This window comes from Salvelinus namaycush, chromosome 16 (genome assembly GCF_016432855.1).
Source record: "Salvelinus namaycush isolate Seneca chromosome 16, SaNama_1.0, whole genome shotgun sequence".
Classification (NCBI taxonomy): domain Eukaryota; kingdom Metazoa; phylum Chordata; class Actinopteri; order Salmoniformes; family Salmonidae; genus Salvelinus; species Salvelinus namaycush.
Window position 1 is genome coordinate 46846037 of NC_052322.1, and position 27220 is coordinate 46873256.

The following is a 27220-nucleotide window of genomic DNA, read 5'->3' on the forward strand; positions in this document are numbered from 1 at the left end:
ACAGGTTTGATACATTCACCTCTGAAGGTAAATAATGTAGTTTACATTCAGTAATCTGGCTCTGATATGTCATCCTGAGGGTAAATGTCCAGAGATAAAATGTAGCATGGTTTTGTTTGATAAAATCAATTTTTATATTCAAATGTAGGAACTGGGTTCTACAGTTTTAACCCCTGCCCCTAGATGTGTGAGGGTTAGTGTATTGTCTGTAGGGAAGCTAATCATAATTTATGACATTTCTGAGACTTACATTTTTTTATTACCATATAATATGTTCTCTATAGGCTCTGATCCTTTTAATGTTGACTGATGGATACCGAGTGCCCAGGTTAATGTTGACTGATGGATACTGAGTGCCGAGGTTAATGTTGACTGATGGGTACTGAGTGCCCAGGTTAATGTTGACTGTTGGGTACTGAGTGCCCAGGTTAATGTTGACTGATGGATACTGAGTGCCGAGGTTAATGTTGACTGATGGATACTGAGTGCCCAGGTTAATGTTGACTGATGGATACTGAGTGCCCAGGTTAATGTTGACTGTTTGATACTGAGTGCCCAGGTTAATGTTGACTGATGGATACTGAGTGCCCAGGTTAATGTTGACTGATAGATACTGAGTGCCCAGGTTAATGTTGACTGATAGATACTGAGTGCCCAGGTTAATGTTGACTGATGGATACTGAGTGCCCAGGTTAATGTTGACTGATAGATACTGAATGCCCAGGTTAATGTTGACTGATTGATACTGAGTGCCCAGGTTAATGTTGACTGATAGATACTGAGTGCCCAGGTTAATGTTGACTGATGGATAAAGGTTGACTGTTGGATACTGAGTGCCCAGGTTAATGTTGACTGATAGATACTGAATGCCCAGGTTAATGTTGACTGATGGATAAAGGTTGACTGATGGATACTGAGTGCCCAGGTTAATGTTGACTGATAGATACTGAATGCCCAGGTTAATGTTGACTGATTGATACTGAGTGCCCAGGTTAATGTTGACTGATAGATACTGAGTGCCCAGGTTAATGTTGACTGATGGATAAAGGTTGACTGTTGGATACTGAGTGCCCAGGTTAATGTTGACTGATAGATACTGAATGCCCAGGTTAATGTTGACTGATGGATAAAGGTTGACTGATGGATACTGAGTGCCCAGGTTAATGTTGACTGATAGATACTGAATGCCCAGGTTAATGTTGACTGATTGATACTGAGTGCCCAGGTTAATGTTGACTGATAGATACTGAGTGCCCAGGTTAATGTTGACTGATGGATAAAGGTTGACTGTTGGATACTGAGTGCCCAGGTTAATGTTGACTGATAGATACTGAATGCCCAGGTTAATGTTGACTGATGGATAAAGGTTGACTGATGGATACTGAGTGCCCAGGTTAATGTTGACTGATGGATACTGAGTGCCCAGGTTAATGTTGACTGATGGATACTGAGTGCCCAGGTTAATGTTGACTGTTGGGTACTGAGTGCCCAGGTTAATGTTGACTGATGGATACTGAGTGCCCAGGTTAATGGTGACTGATGGATACTGAGTGCCCAGGTTAATGGTGACTGATGGATACTGAGTGCCCAGGTTAATGTTGACTGATGGATACTGAGTGCCCAGGTTAATGTTGACTGTTGGGTACTGAGTGCCCAGGTTAATGTTGACTGTTGGGTACTGAGTGCCCAGGTTAATGGTGACTGATGGATACTGAGTGCCCAGGTTAATGTTGACTGATGGATACTGAGTGCCCAGGTTAATGTTGACTGTTGGGTACTGAGTGCCCAGGTTAATGTTGACTGTTGGGTACTGAGTGCCCAGGTTAATGTTGACTGTTGGGTACTGAGTGCCCAGGTTAATGGTGACTGATGGATACTGAGTGCCCAGGTTAATGTTGACTGATGGATACTGAGTGCCCAGGTTAATGTTGACTGATGGATACTGAGTGCCCAGGTTAATGTTGACTGATGGATACTGAGTGCCCAGGTTAATGTTGACTGATGGATACTGAGTGCCCAGGTTAATGTTGACTGATGGATAAAGGTTGACTGATGGATACTGAGTGCCCAGGTTAATGTTGACTGATGGATACTGAGTGCCCAGGTTAATGTTGACTGATGGATACTGAGTGCCCAGGTTAATGTTGACTGATGGATACTGAGTGCCCAGGTTAATGTTGACTGATGGATACTGAGTGCCCAGGTTAATGTTGACTGATGGATAAAGGTTGACTGATGGATACTGAGTGCCCAGGTTAATGTTGACTGTTTGGCATACCAACATTGTTTTCAGAGCAATAAATTCCATTGAAAGAAAACAGAAATGACAGACAAGTCCATAATTAGGCTGAGGCGACTTTTACTAGACATCTGCAATCACAGGGTGACAAAGTGGAGAAGTTAACAAAAGTTACGAGGGCACCACGGTGTTACAGACAAGTACAAATGTAAAAAAGTTTTTTTTAATATATATATTTTGTTCATAGATTTAAAAAAAAGGGATACAAAAAAAAACAAGGATCATTGTCAGCCTGTCCTACTAAGACAAAAAAAAAAAAGGGTGTGTGTTCCAATATCCATACTACCTAGTATGAAGCAATGTAACAGGCATACATTCTATGTAGTGTGGAGGATGGAACAGAATCAAGTCGTTTAGGGAATGGGGACGCAGCCTCCCGTCTCCTAGCGTTTGTCCCATCTCTCAGGAGGAGGGTGGACTCCCCGGCTCGGACCTCCCGGCTTTGCTGCCGCCGCTGACCTGCCTCTTCATCACCATCTCCCTGGCAACGCAGGTCACCTGGCCGTTGGTCACAGTCATGGCCGCCGCCCTGGAAGACAGAGGTCGAGTGTGAGAGCAAAGCAAAAAAATGGGGAGAGGTAAGGATGACCTGCGTGACTCAGTTGGTAAGACTAACAATGCAAAGGTCGCCAGTTCAATTCCCAGGGATGGAGGACAGGTTGAGTGTGAGCGAGGAGGAGTTGGTTAGGGAGAGAGAGAGAGGTTGAGTGTGAGCGAGGAGGAGTTGGTTAGGGAGAGAGAGAGAGAGGAGGAGTTGGTTAGGGAGAGAGAGAGAGGAGGAGTTGGTTAGGGAGAGAGAGAGAGAGAGAGGTTGAGTGTGAGAGAGGAGGAGTTGGTTAGGGAGAGAGAGAGAGGTTGAGTGTGAGAGAGGAGGAGTTGGTTAGGGAGAGAGAGAGAGAGAGAGGTTGAGTGTGAGCGAGGAGGAGTTGGTTAGGGAGAGAGAGAGAGGTTGAGTGTGAGCGAGGAGGAGTTGGTTAGGGAGAGAGAGAGAGAGGAGGAGTTGGTTAGGGAGAGAGAGAGAGGTTGAGTGTGAGCGAGGAGGAGTTGGTTAGGGAGAGAGAGAGAGAGAGAGAGGTTGAGTGTGAGCGAGGAGGAGTTGGTTAGGGAGAGAGAGAGAGAGAGAGGTTGAGTGTGAGCGAGGAGGAGTTGGTTAGGGAGAGAGAGAGAGGTTGAGTGTGAGAGAGGAGGAGTTGGTTAGGGAGAGAGAGAGAGAGAGAGGTTGAGTGTGAGCGAGGAGGAGTTGGTTAGGGAGAGAGAGAGAGGTTGAGTGTGAGCGAGGAGGAGTTGGTTAGGGAGAGAGAGAGAGAGGAGGAGTTGGTTAGGGAGAGAGAGAGAGGTTGAGTGTGAGCGAGGAGGAGTTGGTTAGGGAGAGAGAGAGAGAGAGGTTGAGTGTGAGCGAGGAGGAGTTGGTTAGGGAGAGAGAGAGAGAGAGAGAGGTTGAGTGTGAGCGAGGAGGAGTTGGTTAGAGAGAGAGAGGTTGAGTGTGAGCGAGGAGGAGTTGGTTAGAGAGAGAGAGAGGTTGAGTGTGAGCGAGGAGGAGTTGGTTAGGGAGAGAGAGAGGTTGAGTGTGAGCGAGGAGGAGTTGGTTAGGGAGAGAGAGAGGTTGAGTGTGAGCGAGGAGGAGTTGGTTAGAGAGAGAGAGGTTGAGAACAAGGAAAACTGGTGTTGTATTCAGCAGGTAGCACCTTGCTTAATGCTGTAGATGAAACTGTCATGAGGATTATGCCTTAGAAAGCTGTCATAGTGAGGGACCCAGGAGGGATTATTCATGAAGCAAGACAACACCCTAATAAGAGTTTGGAAATGTCAGCTAATGAATTTACCACTAGTTGAAGTTGTTTCACAACACTTATAAAGACCTGGTATTTTGCTTACGTGTGCAAATTTCGCTAGCATTCTGGTAAGACGCCCAATGGGCTTTGGCATTTTTGTTGTACCCCCTTGTGTACTAAGCCAGTAATACCGTAAATCCCGGTGTGGGAAAAAGGACAGTATAAGGATATGAAAATCTGGATAACGATTCTACAAGGAGGTAGGCTACACGTGAATATGTGAACCCTGCTACGCGCACATTTGTGTGAAATTACAGATGCTCATTCTTGTTTTTATTTGTTTGATATTAATAAGCCTGTATTCTGGATGGCCTTGTCTACACCTCTTCTGTCCAATTAGTCTGTATAAAATGTAAGTACGTTCACTATGGGACTATGTAACCTAAGATACGCACCTTTGCTGCTAATAAAAAGGCCCAACTAAGAATCTGTTTGTTTTTCCATTTATGAACACTTGCAATCTCACCTTTACTAGAGTAGCTATCAGGAAGTTTAGTCACCTCACCAATCATAGTGTGAGGGCGGGGTTAACGGTTTTGCTGAGTCTAGCATAGGTGTGGGAGGAGCTATGAATGGACATTTCTCCATTGAAAGGCTATGGCCATTGGAATGCATTGAAATAGTATCAAAAAAGGTGGGCAGAAGGAAAATAAATGTGATTAGGTCAAGTCGAATTCCGTAAGAGTTGTAACAAGCACACTAAAACCCTAAAAGTATTACCTCTGGTTAGATCAGTAGCTTGCCTAACTTTACTGCATTAGGTAAAAAAAAAACTAAAAAAAACTTATGGGAATTTTTTCTAACTAATTTGTCAAAGATTGAATGCATATTACATGAACTACATGCATAAATTAACATGCAATTTGTATTATACACACACAAATATAAACGCAACATGTAAAACATTGGTCCCATGTTTCATGAAATAAAAGATCCCAGAACTTGACAAACTCAAAAAACATATTCTCAAATGTTGTGCACAAATTTCTTTACATTCCTTTTAATGAGCGTTTCTCCTTTGCCAAGATAATTAATCCACCTGACAGGTGTGGCATATCATGATTAAACAGCATGATCATTACACAGGTGCACCTTCTGCTGGGTACAATAAAAGGCCTCTTTAAAAATGTGCAGTTTTGTCACACAACACAATGCCACAGATGTCTCAAGTTGAGGGAGTGTGCAATTGAATTTAATGTTAAATTCTCTACCATAAGCCGCACTCAGCGCCATTTTAGATAATGTGGCAGTATGTCTAAAACCAGCCACCCGGACAGCTGATAAAACAGAGGAGTATTTCTGTCTGTAATAAAGCCCTTTTGTGGGGGAAAACTGATTGGCTGGGCCTGGATCCCCAGTGTGTGTGCCTGTGACATTCCAGGCCCACCCATGGCTGCACCCCTGCCCGGTCATGTGAAATCCATTGATTAGGGCCTAATTTATTTAAAATGACCGATTTCCTTTTATGAACTGTAACTCAGGAAATGTCTCCCTCTCAAATTCCAGTTAACTCCTGAAAATGACTTTCCCCATCTCAAGATATTTCCGTTTGTTAATCCGAGTCCACCCAGTGTCATTTTGGCACCATTTTTTGGAAAAAAGGCTTTGCCATTGACCTGTGCATCATATCCTGTGACCTTTCGACCCAGAATTCAGACACACACACAAATTGTAATATCTCAGCAATGGTAAAACCTACAGACATGAAACAAAGTGCACTGTGCTTCTGAGAGTATGTTGCATAAGAGTTGGTACGTTCAGTTCAGCTCTAAAAGCAATGTTGATTTTAACCCCCCAGGGAGCGCAATGGAACCAGGGGATAAGTCAAGAACATTCTGAAGTGTTTTGAATAGGTAAGAGGTCCATTACCCACATTTCCCTACTTTAACTTACTTCTGCTTGGCCTCCTCTGTCAGAGTGGTCATTCCTGGCTGGTTCTGCTTCCCAAAGAAGAAGCTGGACCACCAATGTCCAGAATCTTGTTTGGGCAGACCTGAGAAACAAGATTAACAACTAGGTCAAAAACATATAAAATGACTAAACATAAGACAATTACATTTTCACGGATATACAGTAACCCGATTACCCGAAGATTCTATAGTTGACCCTCGGATCGGATCACGCTCGGTGGCCACGGACCGGTGTGAAAATATGTAAAAATACAGACCAGATCTGAAATTACCCCGATAAAAATAAATACCCTCTATAAAAAAAAATCTAATTAGCTACACATGGCAGTTGGTTCAGTAAAAAAAAAAATCTTTAATTTCTCTCCTTCGCCGGTCTTCCTCGCTCTGTCTGACTTGAGCACTCGCTATTCCCGAGTTGTGCGTTTCGTCACAATATAGTTTTGAATGTTCGTTTTGGACGGATGCCCGACTGAGCATTCTACTCAATGCATCATCAATGAGCGCCGATGACGATTTCAAAAAGGTGCATTACAGTGGCTTGGAAATACAATGACATTCAAAAAGGAGGCAAATAATTAGGAAAAACATTTTCTCATCATTTTGATGTCACCAGATTGACTTAAGATGGAGTATAACGCTTGCTAGCATTGCCAGCTATTTTTGACAAACTTTACTAGCTAATGTCAACATTGCCAACCGTCTAAAGTTTGATGACATGTTAACGCCGACAGAGTTGTTCCCTACTAAATATTTGACTACTTTAGCGATGTCATCGTATTTCCTGGTCACTATAGTGTAATTTAGACAAGTAGTTTTGCTGTAATACACAGCTGTATTTGAGCCAGGGAGAAGTGTTCAGATAGTCTATTCTATGACGTTTCCGCTGGATATATGGGATCAGCAATACGTTGCCATTTCACTACCGAGAGAACGAGAGTGTTGGAAATATTTTTTTCAAATACAGTGAGGAACTAGACTGTGGTGACCATAAAAATACATTGAGAAGCTCTGAGGCACGTAAGTGGTGGTGCATTAGGACAATTAGAAATCCTCAAACTGGAACTTTTATAGACCTACAGTTTGGGTCATCTCCCAGTACCACCCCTGAACACAGTCCCTACCCCACCAGTTTGGGTTATCTCCCAGTACGACCCCTGAACACAGCCCTACCCCACCAGTTTGGGTTATCTCCCAGTACCACCCCTGAACACAGTCCCTACACCATCAAACACATTCCCCACCATCACCCATATGCTTGTGTACCTGGATGGTGTGGAATGACCTCCCCACTGTACTCTGAACTGCCACAGGAGCTGCTGCTGGAGGTGGAGCCGATGCGCCCTGGGGAAAGTTAAACCAATAGGACTGTTAGGTTCGTACAGGACAACTCATTCAGCACCTTTACAAGCCCACTCCAGATCTAGGCTATTGTCACAGGATCAATCCATACTCCTGTCACTGGATCAGGATAGGGCTGGACAATACAACCCATTCATGACCAAGAGGTTTGATCCCCACAATTTCTGAGGTGCAGTTAACTCTAATGAACTTATCCTCTACAGCAGAGGTAAATCTGTGTCTTCTTTTCCTGTGGCGATCCTCATGAGAGACAGTTATCATAGCACTTGATGGTTTTTGCGACTGCATTTGAAGAAACTTTCAAAGTTCTTGAATTTTTCCAGATTGATTGATCTTCATGTCTTAAAGTAATGGACTGTCGTTTCTCTTTGCTTATTTGAGATGTTCTTGCCATAATATGGACTTGGTCTTATACCAAATAGGGCTCTCTTCTGTATACCCCCCCCCCATACCTTGTCACAAAACAACTGATTGGCACAAATGCATTAAGGAAAGAAATTCCACAAATTAACTTTTAACAAAGTGCACCTGTTAATTGAAATGCATTCCAGGTGACTACCTCATGAAAATAAAGGTTAAATAAAGGTTAAATTTCAACAAAGAATTAAGTTGGTTGAGAGAATGCCAAAAGTGTGCAAAGCTGTCAAGGCAAAGGGTGGCTACTTTGAAGAAGTATTTTGATTTGTTTAACACTTTTTTTGGTTACTACATGATTCCATATGTGTTATTTCATAGTTGAGGTCTTCACTATTATTCTACAATGTAGAAAATAATAAAAATGTATTAAAACTGTAGGTGTATCCAAACTTTTGACCTGATACTGATATATATTTTTTTACTTGCGTGCCAGTTTTCAATGCTTCCAAAGACAAAGGAAAATCACACTGAAGGAGCGTGATTGAGTTAGGACCCGAGGGCTTCGTTTGTAAAGACATGCCCCGGCCCGAGAGCTACTCACTTCGGTAGTAGTCATTGGTAGCAACAAGAGAACCGCCTGCGTTGATCGCTGCCATTCTTCAGATCTTGTTGAATAGTGCGTAAGATAGAAACCCTGGAAGAATGGGAGACTAAGTCAGACATTTGTACATAGCCAGACATTATAGCACAAGTTTTTTTTTTACAACGATGTAGTTCCTAGCCAGTTCTTCATAATGCATGGCTGGCTAAGTACATACAGTAACACGCAATAAGAATCACCTCTCACACTTATCTATATGATAAATATTGAAGCAATCATTACTGGCAAGGCTGCCTCAAATTGTTAGTGTGTAGGCTACCATCTGTTCTGTGACTAACGTAGGCATCTGATACTACTAAACACAAATGACAAGGTCTTTTTTAAATGTAATTTACCTTTGTTTAAACTAGACAAGTCAGTTAAGAACAAATTCTTATCTACAATAACGGCCTACCAGGGAAAAGTGGGTTAACTGCCTTGTTCAGGGGCACAACGACAGGTTTTTACCTTGTCAGCTCCGTGATTCGATCCAATTAACCTTTCGGTTACCGGACGAACCGTCTAACCACCCAACGGTCTAACCATTGTCGCCCCAAAATTACAATATCTCACTGATGTGGCTGTGCTAAACTCAGGGACCATTCGACCTAAACCTAACCATGATTTCAATTAACAACTGCCATTCGCTGGTGGTACATAACTAGCTAGCTAACGTTAGATATAGTTAGCTAGGCGCCTAACTATACTTTGCTAGCTAACGTTAACTTACAATGTTCCCATTCTTAAAAAAATGTTTACGAAAATGACAAACTTGAGTTTAGAAACATAACATCATTTGGTGGCCTGTTGTTGAAGAAAAAGCCAACTCGACTAACGTTAGCTAGAAGAACATGTTGTCCATTTGGGACGAAAGGCCTAAAAATGACATTCTCGAGAAAAAAATGTCAAAAGCAAATCTTCCTAGGTAATGTTGGCAAACAATAACATGAAAGTGAGTGTAGCTGCAAACAAATTACAGAAAAAAAATGATAAGTCTGGAAGACTGAAATCATGATGACTTCGTGCTGTTGTCAAATACAAAGCAAATGTCCTAAACAACAAGTGCATCATATGACGAGCATCATTAGCATTAGCTAGCTAACTTAGCATCGCTGCATTCATCATCAAACTGCCGTTTCAAGCAAATCTCACCTGTTTGTTACCCAAGAGACGTGTTGATGTTAAATAGCACCCAACTCAATCGGCGAGGCTAGTAGGGGAGTTAACGCTAGGCGACGGGGCCCATTTGAAAAATAGATTTGGGGTAAATAAAACCCTCTAACGACCCTGCGATAGTAGTGAACTATATCAGCAGTAAATGTTCTGCCAGAATGAAGGATTGGCGAGTGGTTTTATACTACGAGGTGACACTCGCTGGTCAGACCAGGCGGAGTTTGATCTTCGATCGTGCACGACGTGCAGTGAGTTGACTGAGTTTGTTTGCTTAGAAAAAAAACTGTTTGAGCGAACTAGAGCAATCTCTGTGACAAACTATTTATAAAATATAGTAAATAAATACATATTTATCCGTCAACAATTGTAAAAATATACATATTTATCTGTCAACAATTACTATGTTTACCTTACGATAAGGGTTCAATCAACACAAGACTACACCTTCCCTGGTGGTCTAGTGGTTAGGATTCGGCGCTCTCACCGCCGCGGCCCGGGTTCGATTCCCGGTCAGGGAACAACTGTTTTATCAACAGACCTCCTATGGAAGAAACCTTACACGTCCTCTTCAAATCAAATTTTATTGGTCACATACACGTGTTGAAGCAATGTATGGGGATGTTTCGAAATGCTTGTGTTTCTAGCTCCAACAGAGCAGTAATATCTAACAATTTCACAATATATACCCAGTACATACATATCTAAGTAAAGGAATGATGAATTAAGAATATATAAATATATGGATGAGCAATGTCAAAGCGGCATAGACTAAGATACAGTAGATAGTATAGAATACAGTATGAGATGAGTAAAGCAAGATATGTAAACATTGTTAAAGTGACTAGTGTTCCATTCCTTAAAGTGGCCAGTGATTTCAAGTCTATGCCTATAGACAGCAGGCTCTAATGTGCTAGTGATGGCTATTTAACAGTCTGATGGCCTTGAGATAGACGTTTTTCAGTCTCTCGGTCGCAGCTTTGATGCACCTGTATTGACCTTGCCTTCTGGGTTATAGCGGGGTGAACAGACAGTGGCTCGGGTGGTTGTTGTCCTTGATGATCTTTTTGGCCTTCCTGTGACATCCGGTGCTGCAGGTGTCCTGGAGGGCAGGCAGTTTGCCCCCGGTGATGCGTTGGGCAGACCGCACCACCCTCTGGAGAGCCCTGCGGTTGCGGGCGGGGGCAGTTGCTTTATCAGGCGGTGATACAGCCCGACAGGATGCTCTAAATTGTACATCTGTAAAAGTTTGTGAGGGTTATAGGTGCCAAGCCAAATTTCTTCAGCCTCCTGAGGTTGAAGAGGCACTGTTGTGCCTTCTTCGCCACACTGTCTGTGTGGGTGGAACATTTCAGTTTGTCAGTGATGAGTACGCCGAGGAACTTGAAGCTACACTGCTGTCCCGTCGACGTGGATGGGGGGGGGGGGGGGGGGGGGGGGGGGGGGCGGGGGGGTGCTCCCTCTGCAGTTTAAGTCCACGATCATCTCCTTTGTTTTGTTGATATTGAGTGAGAGGTTATTTTCCTTGCACCACACTCCCAGAGCTCTTCTAGCTATAACAGGTTCAGGGTATAAATGCAGAACGTTTATTGTCAGGCTACGTTAAGGTCTGTGAATTTTAATGGTATTTATTTAGGCTTTGTGGGGATTGGTATTTGTTACTGTACCAGCTCAAGACATTTAACTTACCCTTAGCTGTAAGACAAATCTAATAATATAGTTCACCACAAAAGCGACCAAGGAAACAATTTACACCCATATCTTACCGAAGTAATGAATTATGTGTGTGAATGGCTCGTTTTGGTGTCTGGGTGTCACAATAAGACCTGAGAAACTACAATATGTTAGTTATTTATTGTATTTTCCCTAACTTTCACATTGATATCAGCCAGGGATCCCCAAACCGAATTTGGCCCAGGGGCCCCCAACTTTTAGGAGCAAAAACATTTCTAATTAAACATTTTTTTTGTGTTTAATTTTCATTCTATGACATTAAAGACTGTAAAAACACCAGGAAAACAGCCTCAAAGTGATTTTCATTTTTGGAAATCTGTTCCCAAGTACTCCCACTCATAATAGACATAAGCCTATGAGATTGTATACAAATGTAAGAAAGGTTTCAAATAAAATGTTTTAGTCACTACACTACATGACCAAAAGTATGTGGACATCTGCTCGTCAAACATCTCATTCAAAAATCATGGGCATTAATATGGAGTTGGTCCCCCCCCTTTGCTGCTACAACAGCCTCCAGGGAAGGCTTTCCTCTAGATGTTGGAACATTGCTGCTATAACAGCCTCCACTCTTCTGGGAAGGCTTTCCACTAGATGTTGGAACATTGCTGCGGGGGACTTGCTTCCATTCAGCTACAAGAGCATTAGTGAGGTCCGGCACTGATGTTGGGCGATTAGGCCTGGCTCGCAGTCGGCGTTTCAATTCATCCCAAAGGTGTTTGATGGGGGTTGAGGTCAGGGCTCTGTGCAGGCCAATCAAGATCTTCCACACCGATCTCGACCTTACTTTGTGCACAAGGGCATTGTCATGCTGAAACAGGAAAGGGCCTTCCCCAAACTGTTGCCACAAAGTTGAAAGCACAGAATCGTCTAGAATGTCATTGTATGCTGTAGCGTTAAGATTTCCCTTCACTGGAACTAAGGGGCCCAAACCATGAAAAACAGCCACAGACCATTATTCCACCTCCACCAAACTTTATAGCACTATGCATTCGGGCAAGTAGCTTTCTCCTGGCATCCGCCAAACCCAGATTCGTCCGTCGGACTGCCAGATGGTGAAGCGTGATTCCTCACTCCAGACTGCTCCAGAGTCCAATGGTGGCGAGATTTACACCGCTTGGCATTGCGCATGGTGATCTTAGGCTTGTGTGCAGCTGCTCGGCCATGGAAACCCATTTCATGAAGCTCCCGACGAACAGTTCTTGTACTGATATTGCTTCCAGAGGCAGTTTGGAACTCGGTAGTGAGTGTTTCAACCGAGGATAGTCCCGTTTTGTGAGCTTGTGTGGTCTACCACTTCGCGACTGAGCCGTTGTTGCTCGTAGACGTTTCCACTTCACAATAACAGCACTTACAGTTGACCGGGGCAGCTCTAGCAGGGCAGAAATTTGACTGACTGACTTGTTGGAAAAGTGGCATCCTATGACGGTGCTCGATTTGGAGCTCGGAGCTCTGCAGTAAGGCCATTCTACTGCCAATGTTTGTCTATGGAGATTGCATGGATGTGTGCTCGATTTGATATACCTGTCAGCAACGTGTGTGGCTGAAGTAGCCGAATCCACACATTTTTGTACAGTATAAATATATATATATAGTGTATGCCGGTATATAAAGTTATTTGTGGGTGAATTTTCCAGATGCCTCTTCAACCTCAGGAGGCTGAAGATACTTGGCTTGTCACAATTGAGAGCATCCTGTCGGGCTGTATCACCGCCTGGTACGACAACTGCACCGACTGCAACCACAGGGCTCTCCAGAGGGTAGTGCGGTCTGTCCAACGCATCACCGGGGGCAAACTACCTACCGTCCAGGACACCTACACCACCCGATGTCACAGGAAGGCCAAAAAGATCATCAAGGACAACAACCACCCGAGCCACTGCCTGTTCACCCCGCTACCATCCAGAAGGCGAGGTCAGCTGGGACCGAGAGACTGAAAAACAACTTCTATCTCAAGGCCATCAGACTGTTGAATAGCAATCCCTAGTCGGCTACCACCCGGTTACTCAACCCTGCTGCCCTGTACACAGTGGACTCCAAAATCACTGGCACCCATGACTGGCAATGCACAAACAATACTTAATAAAAGAAACAATATAATTATAGAGAAACTCAAAATACCAAAATGTGAGAAATACTGTACTTTATTAATGTTTCAATGGAACCCACCAAAATCATACAATTATTTAATACAAAATACATTTCATCAAAATCAAGGTTTTATAATTAATGACACTCCTCATTTAGTACTTAGTGCCACCACCTCTGGCAAGGATAATAACATGGAGTCTTTTCCTGTAATGTTTGACAAGGTTAAGGAACACATTTGGAGGGATTTTGGACCATTCCTCTATGCAGATCCTTTCAAGATCCTTCACATTCTTGGGTTTGTGCTTATCAACTGCCCTCTTCAACTCAGCCCACTGGTTTTCGATTGGATTGAGGTCCGGCGACTGAGATGGCCATGGCAGAACATTGATTTTGTTGTCACAGAACCATTTGTGTGGATCTTGAGGTATGTTTCGGGTCATTGTCTTGTGGGAAAGTCCACCGACGGCCAAGTCCCAGCCTTCTGGCAGAGGCAACTAGATTGTCATCCAAAATTGCCTGATACTTGGTGGAATTCATTATGCCATCAATCTTAACCAGTACACCATGACCTCTGGAATAAAACAGCCCCAAAACGTCACCGACCCCACTCCATGTTTCACCGTGGGTATGAGGTGCCTCTCCTTGTCTGCATCTCTGTTTCACCGTGGGTATGAGGTGCCTCTCCTTGTCTGCATCTCTGTTTCACCGTGGGTATGAGGTGCCTCTCCTTGTCTGCATCTGTTTCACCGTGGGTATGAGGTGCCTCTCCTTGTCTGCATCTCTGTTTCACCGTGGGTATGAGGTGCCTCTCCTTGTCTGCATCTGTTTCACCGTGGGTATGAGGTGCCTCTCCTTGTCTGCATCTCTGTTTCACCGTGGGTATGAGGTGCCTCTCCTTGTCTCCATCTCTGTTTCACCGTGGGTATGAGGTGCCTCTCCTTGTCTGCATCTCTGTTTCACCGTGGGTATGAGGTGCCTCTCCTTGTATGCATCTGTTTCGACGCCAAACATGCCGATGCTGTATCTGACCAAAACGTTCAATATTTGTCTCATCTGACCAGAGCACCTTCTTCCAGTCATAATTTAAATGACGTTTGGCAAACTCCAAGCGCTTGCGTCTGTGTCTTGGGGTCAGAAAGGGTTTTCTTCTGGCAACCCTTCCAAAGAGCCTGTGGTTGTGGAGGTGGTGTCCAATAGTGCTTCTTGAACCCTGGTGACCCCAAGACGCCACCAAGGCCTGCAATTCTTTCACAGTGATTCTTGGAGATTTTGTTGCTTCTTTCACCATCCTCCTCCCTAAACTGGGGGTCAAAATGCATTTGCGTCCTCTACCCGTGAGGTTTTCAACTGTTCCATATCTTTTGAATTTCCTAATAATTGCCCTGACAGTTCTCAGTGGTATATTCAATCGTTTGTGGTTCTTCTTGTAGCCATTACCAGATTTATGAAGGTCTACGACCATCTGTCTCTTTTGAACTGACAGTTCCTTTTTCTTCATGGTGTTGGATGACAGCAGGATATTGCATACGTGTTACCTCATTTTTATACCCTAGTGAAACAGGAAGTGATGTTACGGCTCAATCTAGTTCCTTAAGACTTAGATAAACTTAAGTGGCATTTTATTTCTCATTTTATTTTGGTAGATGTTATTTACAATAATCTTTAAGGGTGCCATTAATTGTGAAACCTTGAATTGGAGAAGATTGAATTAAAAATCAATAAATTATTTTGTTGGGTTCCATTGAAACATTAATAAAGTACAGTATTTCTCCCACTGGTATTTTGAGTTTATCTATAATTATATTGTTTATATACTTTAAGTATTGTTTGTGCATTGCCAGTAATTTTGGAGCCCACTGTACATAGGCATGGAATCACTGGCCACTTTAAATAATGGAACAGTCACTTTAATGTTTACATAATGTATTCTATTCTACTGTATTTTAGGCAATGCCACTCCTACAATGCTCGTCCTAATATAATTCTTAATTGAATTGTTTACTTTTAGATGTGTGTTAGATACCGTTGGAGCTAGGAACGCAAGCGTTTCACTACACCTACAATTACATCAGCTAAATATGTGCATGTGACCAATAACATTTTATTTGATTAAACATTTTTGCCCAATGAATACCATTTAAAATCAGCTTCTTGATATGCCACAGCTGTCAGGTGGATGGATCATCATCTTGGCAAAAGGAGAAAACACTCACTAACAGGGATGTAAACACATTTGTGCACAATATAAGAGAAATAAGTTGTTTTATTTCAGCTCATGAAAACATGGGACCAGCATCTATATTTTTGTTCAGTAGTTTGATCCCCGCTCTGGGCCCTTGCCCGTGCTCCCCGCTCTAGGCCCTTTGCCCGGCCACTGTGCTCTCGCTTGCACTTTGGGGTGTAGGCCAGGTAACAGTAAAGAACTACTGAGGAAAAGGGTTTTAAATTAAAAAAAAATATTGGATTGATTGATCAAATTTGAACATTTCCCCACAATTCTCCTTTGTTTAAAGGAATGCTTTATTGATATTCTCCACATATGACAAACCAACATTGAATTCATCCACCATGCTCGTATCTTATCCATTTAAAATGTCTACAACTAGGCTCCCATTCTAAATAAAGCTATATATATATATATATTCCTTCTATCATCCCCAAACATTGTACATGCCTTCAATAAATGTGTTAACAAATTCAGCCGTGGCGTCCCAAAAATGTACATTAGACCCAAACAATGTCTTTGCAGCTCAACACAATCTATGGATACATCTTCCTTTTTCCTTGCTATGTCATAACCAGAGACAATAGAAAACTGAATACACTAAGGCTGCGTTTACACACGGAGGCCAATTCTGATCTTTTGCCACTAAATTGGTCTTTTGACCGATCAGATGTTTTTTTGCCAATAAATTGAACAAAACATAAATTGGGTTGCCTTAGGAGGCCCTGTCTGTCAACACAGATTAAGCTTAGTCCTGGACTAAAACGCATTCCTGACGGAAATGCTCTGTCTGATGAGTGTCTGGGGGGGGGGGGGGAAACCGGTCCAGATAGGTTTACTACGATCTATGGAATAACTATAGTTTTGCGTTGAGAGATCTGTCAGGCAGATATTAAATATTGGCAACGATTTACAGATGGCAATTAAATACAAAAACAACCTAAATATAAATTTTGTTTTTGAGACATGAAAAACACAACCTAAATATAAATCACTACTAAATTTAAAAAACTAAACTAAAAAGTTAAAGGGTAAATGAATACTCCATCCCCTGGACAGAAATGTAAGAGCACTAAATTGGGGGGGGGGGGGGGGGGGGGGAGAAAAAATACAATCTACGTAGATACATCATGTTGAAAATAACAAAAGTGACGTTGTCAACAAACCAATAGAAGCTATTTCATGTTGAGTTGAAGGTTGTCAGCTAGGGAACAGGTAGCTGTTCTTTATAGTGTAAAGAGACTGGGTTAGTGCACACTGGCTAAACAGAAAGTGTTGTTGATATAACAGTAGAGCGAGTCACAGGGTGGGTAGGAGTACGTCTGGGTACAGGAGTGTGTGGTGGGGTTACAGCTGAGGCACGCGGACAATTCTTATAATAAAATGGTGGACACAGAGAGCTGTCTTTGACCGTTGATCATTTCAGATGTGGCACAACAACAGTAAGCACTTGAGCCCACAAATAAAAATAGAGAAAGCAAACACCTCCCAGGTTAAACGCTATTCTACAACTTCCAGATGAAGAATAGAAAAACGTACATTTATTTTATACCAGCAAAGTAACAGAAAGCAGTAAGACTGAAGGAGTAAGGCCTAAAGATAGCCATCTGATGAAGGTAGAAACTGGTCTTTACACCAAAACAGAAATAGAATGCTCAGCAGGGCACCAAACAGAAATAGAATGCTCAGCAGGGCACCAAACAGAAATAGAATGCTCAGCAGGGCACCAAAACAGAAATAGAATGCTCAGCAGGGCACCAAAACAGAAATAGAATGCTCAGCAGGGCACCAAAACAGAAATAGAATGCTCAGCAGGGCACCAAAACAGAAATAGAATGCTCAGCAGGGCACCAAAACAGAAATAGAATGCTCAGCAGGGCACCAAAACAGAAATAGAATGCTCAGCAGGGCACCAAACTGATCATTGTTGTAGTCGTAGTGTTTTTATTTTCCTTTTATTTGCTTTCTTGTTTGAGCCTCCACGTCCGCCATACCTACCGATGAATGCCGACTGGCAGTATTGATCATAATATATTTATTCATATTTATACATATAGATAAGTCATGTAAAAACATTATGCAAAGCAGTGTAAAATTGTTTTATAATACAAAATGGTTTAACTTAGTTTTTTTTCCTTTTACAAGCTGTGGTGATTTGATGTTATGTAACCTCAGGTTGTATTTTGCGGTAGTTTGTATTTGCACAGTGAGATGAGATATGCACATGCTTTTAGTAGGCGAGGGGGCTGAGGGAGATTTCAAAACGGACCTTTAAGCCCCTAACCTACAAGGCACTTGTGGCGATCTGAAGGAACTAGATAAGAGTAAACAACATGGTAGTGGATCCACCTTGCCCTGTCATAGCATAGCTGGAATTGTTGACATATTGCACACATCAATCCAGTCCTTTCAGTCGTCCACAAGGGAGAGGGTAGGGGCTACGGAGTAGGGGCTACAGGGGTGATTTAGGACTGGGCAGTAGTATTAATGATAGAGGGCACTACATTTGCCGGTCAGGTGAGGGAGGCAGTAGTGAGTGATGTGTGGATTAGAGGGTGACTTCTTTAGGCCAAAGGTCATGTGTCACTCAGTGATGAGGCTCTTGATGATGATGTCACAGTCCCGGTGATGAGAAAGAGGGGGGGGGGGGGGGGGGGGGTCTTCAGAAGGGTGCGTTGTCCTGAACAGGGTTTGTGTCGGTTGGGGACTGGACAGCTTCACCGTTACCTCTGGCTCCAACCACCTTGTACTGAAGAGGAAGAGAGATGGTAAATCTTAAGTCATTTAATTTAAAAAGGAGCTGTGTTAGACTGTAGCGAACAGGGTGAGAGACTGTAGCGAACAGGGTGAGAGACTGTAGCGAACAGGGTGAGAGACTGTAGAGAACAGGGTGAGAGACTGTAGAATACAGGGTGAGAGACTGTAGAGAACAGGGTGAGAGACTGTAGCGAACAGGGTGAGAGACTGTAGCGAACAGGGTGAGAGACTGTAGCGAACAGGGTGAGAGACTGTAGCGAACAGGGTGAGAGACTGTAGCGAACAGGGTGAGAGACTGTAGCGAACAGGGTGAGAGACTGTAGAATACAGGGTGAGAGACTGTAGAGAACAGGGTGAGAGACTGTAGAATACAGGGTGAGAGACTGTAGAGAACAGGGTGAGAGACTGTAGAATACAGGGTGAGAGACTGTAGAATACAGGGTGAGAGACTGTAGAGAACAGGGTGAGAGACTGTAGAATACAGGGTGAGAGACTGTAGAGAACAGGGTGAGAGACTGTAGAGAACAGGGTGAGAGACTGTAGCGAACAGGGTGAGAGACTGTAGCGAACAGGGTGAGAGACTGTAGAGAACAGGGTGAGAGACTGTAGCGAACAGGGTGAGAGACTGTAGCGAACAGGGTGAGAGACTGTAGAGAACAGGGTGAGAGACTGTAGAGAACAGGGTGAGAGACTGTAGAGAACAGGGTGAGAGACTGTAGAGAACAGGGTGAGAGACTGTAGCGAACAGGGTGAGAGACTGTAGCGAACAGGGTGAGAGACTGTAGCGAACAGGGTGAGAGACTGTAGAGAACAGGGTGAGAGACTGTAGAGAACAGGGTGAGAGACTGTAGAGAACAGGGTGAGAGACTGTAGAGAACAGGGTGAGAGACTGTAGAGAACAGGGTGAGAGACTGTAGAGAACAGGGTGAGAGACTGTAGAGAACAGGGTGAGAGACTGTAGAGAACAGGGTGAGAGACTGTAGAGAACAGGGTGAGAGACTGTAGAGAACAGGGTGAGAGACTGTAGAGAACAGGGTGAGAGACTGTAGAGAATAGGGTGAGCTGTGTGAGACTGTTCTGACATTTGTATAGATCAAGCACCCGTTAAAAAAGGTTGTACACTTTTCACAATGCCTGTGCTGCAGCACCGGTAAACCGTTAAAGTGACACTCTTCCGCAGGATTTTATTGAACTAGGCAAGTCAAGTCAAGAAGAAATTCTTATATGCACACAAATGACAGCCTACAACCGGCCAAACCTGGACAACGCTGGGACCAATTGTGCGTCGCCCTATAGGACTCCCAATCACGGCCGGTTGACATACAGCCTGGAATCGAATCGGGGTGTCTGTAGTGACGCCTCTAGCATTGCGATGCAGTGCCTTTCGACCCGTTGAGTCACTCTGGACCTCTGGGTGAGTGACACCAAGCGTAACACATCACCCAGGTGTGTTAGCGTCTAACAATAACCCATAGGTACCACACATATACCCACGATGGTATATTATACCCATTATAAAATATAGCCATTATCAGATCCACTTTGCCACACACACACCTTTTCTTTACATGTGCTGCAGTGCAGGGATACTTTAAAAATCAGCCCAGCTGTGAATAGAGAAAATGGGAAATCTTCAGGGAGTCAGTCATTTCACACCATTTTTATTTTCAAGAGTTGTTTTGAGAGACAGTTGAGAATAATCCAGTAGTAATACAATCCCGTGCAGGAATAGGATAAAGCACTCCTAAACTAACTCGTCTGTAGGGTGTTAAGAAGCAAAGTACAGTGAGGGAAAAAAGTATTTGATCCCCTGCTGATTTTGTACGTTTGCCCACTGACAAAGAAATGATCAGTCTATAATTTTAATGGTAGGTTTGTTTGAACAGTGAGAGATAGAATAACAAACAAAAAAAAGTCAAAAATGTTATCAATTGATTTGCATTTTAATGAGGGACATAAGTATTTGACCCCCTCTCAATCAGAAAGATTTCTGTCTCCCAGGTGTCTTTTATACAGGTAACGAGCTGAGATTAGGAGCACACTCTTAAAGGGATTGCTTCTAATCTCAGTTTGTTACCTGTATAAAAGACGCCTGTACACAGAAGCAATCAATCAGATTCCAAACTCTCCACCATGGCTAAGACCAAAGAGCTCTCCAAGGATGTCAGGGACAAGATTGTAGACCTACACAAGGCTGGAATGGGCTACAAGACCATCGCCAAGCAGCTTGGTGAGAAGGTGACAACAGTTGGTGCGATTATTCGCAAATGGAAGAAACACAAAATAACTGTCAATCTCCCTCGGCCTGGGGCTCCATGCAAGATCTCACCTCGTGGAGTTGCAATGGTCATGAGAACGGTGAGGAACCAGCCCAGAACTACACGGGAGGATCTTGTCAATGATCTCAAGGCAGCTGGGACCATAGTCACCAAGAAAACAATTGGTAACACACAATTGAAGGAAGGACTGAAATCCTGCAGCGCCCGCGAGGTCCCCCTGCTCAAGAAAGCACATATACATGCCCGTCTGAAGTTGTCCTCTGAATCATTCAGATGTTCATTGGCAGACTGGGTGAAAGTGTTGTGGTCAGAGGAGACCAAAACGGAGCTCTTTGGCATCAACTCAACTCGCCGTGTTTGGAGGAGGAATGCTGCCTATGACCCCAAGAACACCATCCCCACCGTCAAACATGGAGGTGGAAACATTATGCTTTGGGGGTGTTTTTCTGCTAAGGGGACAAGACAACTTCACCGCATCAAAGGGACGATGAACGGGGCCATGTACCGTCAAATCTTGGGTGAGAACCTCCTTCCCTCAGCCAGGGCATTGAAAATAGGTCGTGGATGGGTATTCCAGCATGACAATGACCCAAAACACACGGCCAAGGCAACAAAGGAGTGGCTCAAGAAGAAGCACATTAAGGTCCTGGAGTGGCCTAGCCAGTCTCCAGACCTTCATCCCATAGAACATCTGTGGAGGGAGCTGAAGGTTCCAGTTGCCAAACGTCAGCCTCGAAACCTTAATGACTTGGAGAAGATCTGCAAAGAGGAGTGGGACAAAATCCCTCCTGAGATGTGTGCAAACCTGGTGGCCAACTACAAGAAACATCTGACCTCTGATTGCCAACAAGGGTTTTGCCACCAAGTACTAAGTCATGTTTTGCAGAGGGGTCAAATACTTATTTCACTCATTAAAATGCAAATCAATTTATAACATTTTTGACATGCGTTTTTCTGGATTTTGTTGTTGTTATTCTGTCTCTCACTGTTCAAATAAACCTACCATTAAAATTATAGACTGATCATTTCTTTGTCAGTGGGCAAACGGACAAAATCAGCAGGGGATCAAATACTTTTTTCCCTCACTGTATATGGCATAGCGGTAGCGGCCGATAGCATACGGCGCAGTTCACAATGAAGATACAAATGGAATGTACAAACTACAAAAAGATAGTTTTCCATTTGACCGTTTCTACATTCCAGTTGTGAGTCGTAAAGTTTTAATAGTACTCTGCGTCATATTCCCATTTCAACAACACCCTTCAGCTCACCTTCATGTTTCCAACTTTGTCCTCAAACGACTTGAAGGTCGGAGAGTTTCTATATATAAAAAAACCCAGATATAATATATTACACAACAGTCAAGCAAAAAAAAAATAACATTCTACAAATGAGCACATGGGGAAGATCATAGAATTAGCAACGACTTTCAGAAGTGTTCATTCACGATATAAAACACCGGACTCAAAACAAAATAACGATCCTCTCCCGTAAGGGGGTTAGGGTGCACGACAAAACAGGAAGTGGTAACCTCCATTTTATTATACTTTGATTGTCCTTATCCAGGGCTACCTCTGGGAGACGACAGGTTCATGCATCATCAGGGCATATTCTTAGTGGAGTTGATTTACATTGAGTTACCAGTCATATGATGTGTATTGGAGGTAGCTCACATATATATTTCACAGGGAAAAGCATGCAGACAGGATGTCAAAGTTATGCTTAGTATTTTCATTTAGTTAGAGCCAGCATATAGAAATCCAACGTTTCCACTAGGTATTTCTACAAGGCTGTCCCGTCAAACGATGTGTATCATTATATTGTTTGTATATGGGAAATTCAAAAAGACCAAAAACATCACAAACAAGACAAACAACAGCTGTTACTCTAAAACCGCTAATGTCATAAATGACAAAGCGATACTTAAAGTGATGGGAAAAAAATAAAAAAAACGAAATAGAATAGAAAAGTGTGAGCTAATTTACCTCATCGCTGGCATACTTATTGAATGGCGGATGGAGTAGTTGCTACTTTGTAAGCGTTAAAAGAAGGGAGACAAAGAAGTGATAGCATTAGGAGCCAAGCGGAGAAGAGGGTTATTAAAGCAGCGAGGCAGGCCCATGCCCCACTACTGGAGCAGTCACACACACGCAGGGGAACATGGTTACAGCGGGACTGCAGTCAAGTCAGTCAGTCAGTCAGTCAGTGCAAGGAGGATACTGCCATCTGGTGGTTACTTCAGGTTAGTCATTTTTTATTTTATTGAACTAGGCAAGTCAGTTAAGAATAAATTCTTAATACAATGGGACGGACTACCCCGGCCAAACCCGGACGACGCTGGGCCAATTGTGCCGCGCCCTATGGGACTTGCGATCACGGCCAGATGTGATACAGCCTGGATTCGAACCAGGGACTGTAGTGACTCCTCTTGCACCGAGATGCAGTGCCTTAGACCACTGCGCCACTCCGGTAATTCATCATTAAAATATGCAGGTAATTAACTTATATGAACTGAACTCCTATTAAATAATAAAGTCATTAATTAAATCATAACCTGAGGGGGGAACAAAATTGTATCTTTCAAAGAAAATACCAACTAAATGGTACCAGAGCGTCGGCTCTCAGACCCATAGGCTCTGCGATAGCTGTCTTATGGCTCGGGGGTAGAAGTGAACTATTTAGCAGTTTTCTGACTATGTAATTGGTTACCCAGACTCTCTGCACTACGCACACTCACAAGCCCATAAACTCAGCGGCCAGTTTATTAGGTACACTCATCTAGTACTGGGGTCGGACACCCCTTTGCCTCCAGAACAGCCTGAATTCTCCGGGGCTTGGAAACATTGCTCAATTGGCATCAAGGGACCTAACGTGTGCCAGGAAAACATTCCCCACACCATTACACCACCGTCACCAGCCTGTACCGTAAACACACCAGGTAGGATGGAGCCACGGACTCATGCTGCTTATACCAAATCATGACTCTGCCATCAGCTTGACGCAACAGGAACTGGGCTTCATCAGACCAGGTGATGTTTTTCCACTCATCTGTCCAGTGTTGATGATGGCGTGGAGCAGCTTCTTCTTGTGTTTCGCTGATAGGAACCAGGTGTGGTCGTCTGCTGCAATAGCCCATCTGTGCGTTCTGAGATGCCGTTCTGCACACCACTGTTGCACTGCGTGAATATTTGCCCGTTTGTGACCCAGGTGTAAATTCTTGCCATTCTCCTTTGACCTCTCTCATCAACGAGCTGTTTCCTGCAGCTGACTATGTTTTTTTTTTTTTTTTGTCGCGCCATTCTCTGTAAACCCTAGACCAGGGCTCTCCAACCCTGTTCTTGGAGAAAGACAGTCCCATTGGTTTACACGTCAACCCTAATCTAGTGCACCTGGTTCTAATAATCAGCTGGTTGATAAACTGAAATCAGGTTAGTTAAAACTAGGGTTGAAAGGAAAACTTACAGGAGGGTATCTCTCCAGGAAAACAGGGTTAGAGAGTCCTGCCCTAGATAAATGTTGTCCGTGAAAAGCCCAGGAGGCTGGCCGTTACTGAGATACTGGAACCGGCGCCTGGCACAGACGATTACAACACGCTCAAAGTCGTTAAGGTAATCCGTTTTGCCCCGTTCTAACGTTCAGTCGAACAGTAACTGAATGCCTCGATGCCTGTCTGCCTGCTTCCTATAGCAAGCCACGGCCAACGTGACTCACTGTCTGTAGGAGAGATCCATTTTTGTGAACGGGGTGGTGTACCTAATAAACTGGCCACTAAGTGTATAAACACACACTGCTGCTACTCTGTTCTTTATTTTACTCTCATCTATCCTGATGCCTAGTCACATTACCCTGCCTTCATGTACATATCTACCTCTAATACCTTATTATTATCTATCCTGATGCCTAGTCACATTACCCTGCCTTCATGTACATATCTACCTCTAATACCTTATTATTATCTATCCTGATGCCTAGTCACTTTACCCTGCCTTCATGTACATATCCACCTCAAATACCTTATTATTATCTATCCTGATGCCTAGTCACTTTACCCTGCCTTCATGTACATATCTACCCCAAATACCTTATTATTATCTATCCTGATGTCTAGTCACATTACCCTGCCTTCATGTACATATCTACCTCTAATACCTTATTATTATCTATCCTGATGCCTAGTCACATTACCCTGCCTTCATGTACATATCTACCTCTAATACCTTATTATTATCTATCCTGATGCCTCGTCACTTTACCCTGCCTTCATGTACATATCTACCTCTAATACCTTATTATTATCTATCCTGATGCCTAGTCACATTACCCTGCCTTCATGTACATATCTACCTCTAATACCTTATTATTATCTATCCTGATGCCTCGTCACTTTACCCTGCCTTCATGTACATATCTACCTCTAATACCTTATTATTATCTATCCTGATGTCTAGTCACATTACCCTGCCTTCATGTACATATCTACCTCTAATACCTTATTATTATCTATCCTGATGCCTAGTCACTTTACCCTGCCTTCATGTACATATCTACCTCTAATACCTTATTATTATCTATCCTGATGTCTAGTCACATTACCCTGCCTTCATGTACATATCTACCTCTAATACCTTATTATTATCTATCCTGATGCCTAGTCACATTACCCTGCCTTCATGTACATATCTACCTCAAATACCTTATTATTATTATTATCTATCCTGATGCCTCGTCACTTTACCCTGCCTTCATGTACATATCTACCTCTAATACCTTATTATTATCTATCCTGATGCCTAGTCACATTACCCTGCCTTCATGTACATATCTACCTCTAATACCTTATTATTATCTATCCTGATGCCTCGTCACTTTACCCTGCCTTCATGTACATATCTACCTCTAATACCTTATTATTATCTATCCTGATGTCTAGTCACATTACCCTGCCTTCATGTACATATCTACCTCTAATACCTTATTATTATCTATCCTGATGCCTAGTCACTTTACCCTGCCTTCATGTACATATCTACCTCTAATACCTTATTATTATCTATCCTGATGTCTAGTCACTTTACCCTGCCTTCATGTACATATCTACCTCTAATACCTTATTATTATCTATCCTGATGCCTAGTCACATTACCCTGCCTTCATGTACATATCTACCTCAAATACCTTATTATTATTATTATCTATCCTGATGCCTAGTCACATTACCCTGCCTTCATGTACATATCTACCTCTAATACCTCGTTCCCCTGCACATTGATCTGATTCTCCCTGTATAAAGCTTCATTCTCATTTATTTTATTCCTTGTGTTTCCATTATTCTTTAACTCTGCATTGTTGGTTAAGGGCTGGTAAGGAAGCATTTCACGGTTAAGTCTACACCCGTATAATACATTTTGATTTGAGAAAGCAGAGTGGCAGCATAAAGACTATAGCTTTATTACAACAGTCAGAACCTCTTAGGTAAGTGATGAAGTGGGTAAATTGGGTTGTTCCAGACCCAGCAGCAGAGAGTAGGTCTTACCTAAAGGAGTTAGAGAACGGCAGCGCTCTGTAGACCAGACGCAGCGGTTTAAAAAAAACAAGAGAAACAAAAACACATGGTGAGGCACAAGAAGCAACGAGCTGAGCAGAGCTAGCCTATTTATCAAAAGGGGCTGCTTTCAGAGGGTACGTCCCAAATGGCATGGCACCCTATTCCCTATTTAGTGCACTACTTTTGACCATAGGGCTATATAGGGGAAAAGTTGTCATTTGGGACACGAGCAGATATTGAATTAATTTAAGAAGTCCAGAAAACCTCATTGCAATGCACAGGTCAGCCATGTTTTTTTTGTTATTTTTTCCCCAAACCTGGTAGCAATGATGGTGATGGGTACATGATAGATGGCATTGCAATGCACACCAGGGTCCCGTGTTCTGCAACCCTGCTGTAGGAAGTGTATAGACCTATAGTTTGGTCTAATTCAGACTTGGTCATGGATATTGTTAGATGAAAATGAAAGATAATAACAACAAAAAATGGGACAAAACAAAACTAAGGCCAAAGAACAAGAGTTGTTGCATCACATTGATACGGCGCAAGCAGGAAGGAAGTACAGTTGCAAGGCCAGAGTAATGGATCCAGAAACAGGGAAACAAAGAGAGGGCGATGACACACATGTCGATGTGGACAATGTGAATGAGACATATTCTGAGATCATGTAGATACCAGAGATAGTGTTATTAGGGTGGTGATGAATGGAGAGATGGCTTATTTACAACAAATTATTAAGTGTTGAATCAAAACATATATTAAAAAGGCCTTCGGACATTTGGTTCGATTACAAGTCATCTATAACATGGCTGTAAAAAGCATGGTCCACCATAGCAAGTAACTAGTTAAAGTTGGAGCAACCAAGTGGAATTGACTGCAGGCAAAGGAGGTTATCAGTCAAGTCTGGGAGGATGGGGGAGGTTAGTGTAAATTCTACAGTGTCTACTTCAGTAGTCTTCTAGGAGAGTAAACGCAGATAGTGTTTTCTACATCAGAGCTGCCAAACACTCCTCCTGGAGAACT

At 43.1% G+C, this 27220-nt stretch overlaps 2 protein-coding genes and 1 non-coding gene across 14 annotated transcripts in view; 1 reads left to right on the top strand and 2 right to left on the bottom strand.

Annotated features, from left to right (window-relative positions):
* Window positions 1-2342: 2342 nt before the first annotated feature.
* LOC120061516 (pancreatic progenitor cell differentiation and proliferation factor B-like) lies at window positions 2343-9730 on the bottom strand. Its single transcript, XM_039011408.1, has 5 exons — window positions 9550-9730; window positions 8359-8451; window positions 7305-7382; window positions 6025-6124; window positions 2343-2828 (listed from the first exon to the last, which is right to left on the bottom strand). The coding sequence occupies exons 2-5, from the start codon at window positions 8411-8413 to the stop codon at window positions 2702-2704; spliced, it is 360 nt and encodes a 119-aa protein (XP_038867336.1). The 5' UTR covers window positions 8414-8451; window positions 9550-9730; the 3' UTR covers window positions 2343-2701.
* Window positions 9731-10016: 286 nt separating this feature from the next.
* Window positions 10017-10088, top strand: trnae-cuc. The gene has a single exon. It is a non-coding gene; the product is annotated as a tRNA-Glu (tRNA).
* Window positions 10089-15637: 5549 nt separating this feature from the next.
* Window positions 15638-27220, bottom strand: part of LOC120061517 (tumor protein D54-like) — a 31560-nt gene continuing 19977 nt past the window's right edge. For 6 of the 12 annotated variants that reach the window (XM_039011417.1, XM_039011411.1, XM_039011418.1 and 3 more), the window contains one exon: window positions 15638-18365. In XM_039011417.1, the coding sequence (XP_038867345.1) occupies window positions 18200-18365 (166 nt within the window). In that variant the 3' untranslated portion in view covers window positions 15638-18199. Of the gene's footprint in view, window positions 18366-19930; window positions 19981-21923; window positions 21973-26185; window positions 26213-27220 lie in introns of all 12 variants that reach the window. The other 6 variants (XM_039011410.1, XM_039011415.1, XM_039011412.1 and 3 more) reach the window with 4 other exon arrangements.

Bases quoted from the DNA above. Each gene is read 5' to 3' on its own strand.
- LOC120061516 (XM_039011408.1), bottom strand. From the start codon at position 8,413: ATGGCAGCGATCAACGCAGGCGGTTCTCTTGTTGCTACCAATGACTAC. The intron at 6,125-7,304 runs GTACACAAGCAT...CTTGTTTCTCAG, and splicing joins GGTCATTCCACACCATCCAG to GTCTGCCCAAACAAGATTCT. The intron at 2,829-6,024 runs GTAAGTTAAAGT...TCTGTCTTCCAG, and splicing joins ACAGAGGAGGCCAAGCAGAA to GGCGGCGGCCATGACTGTGA.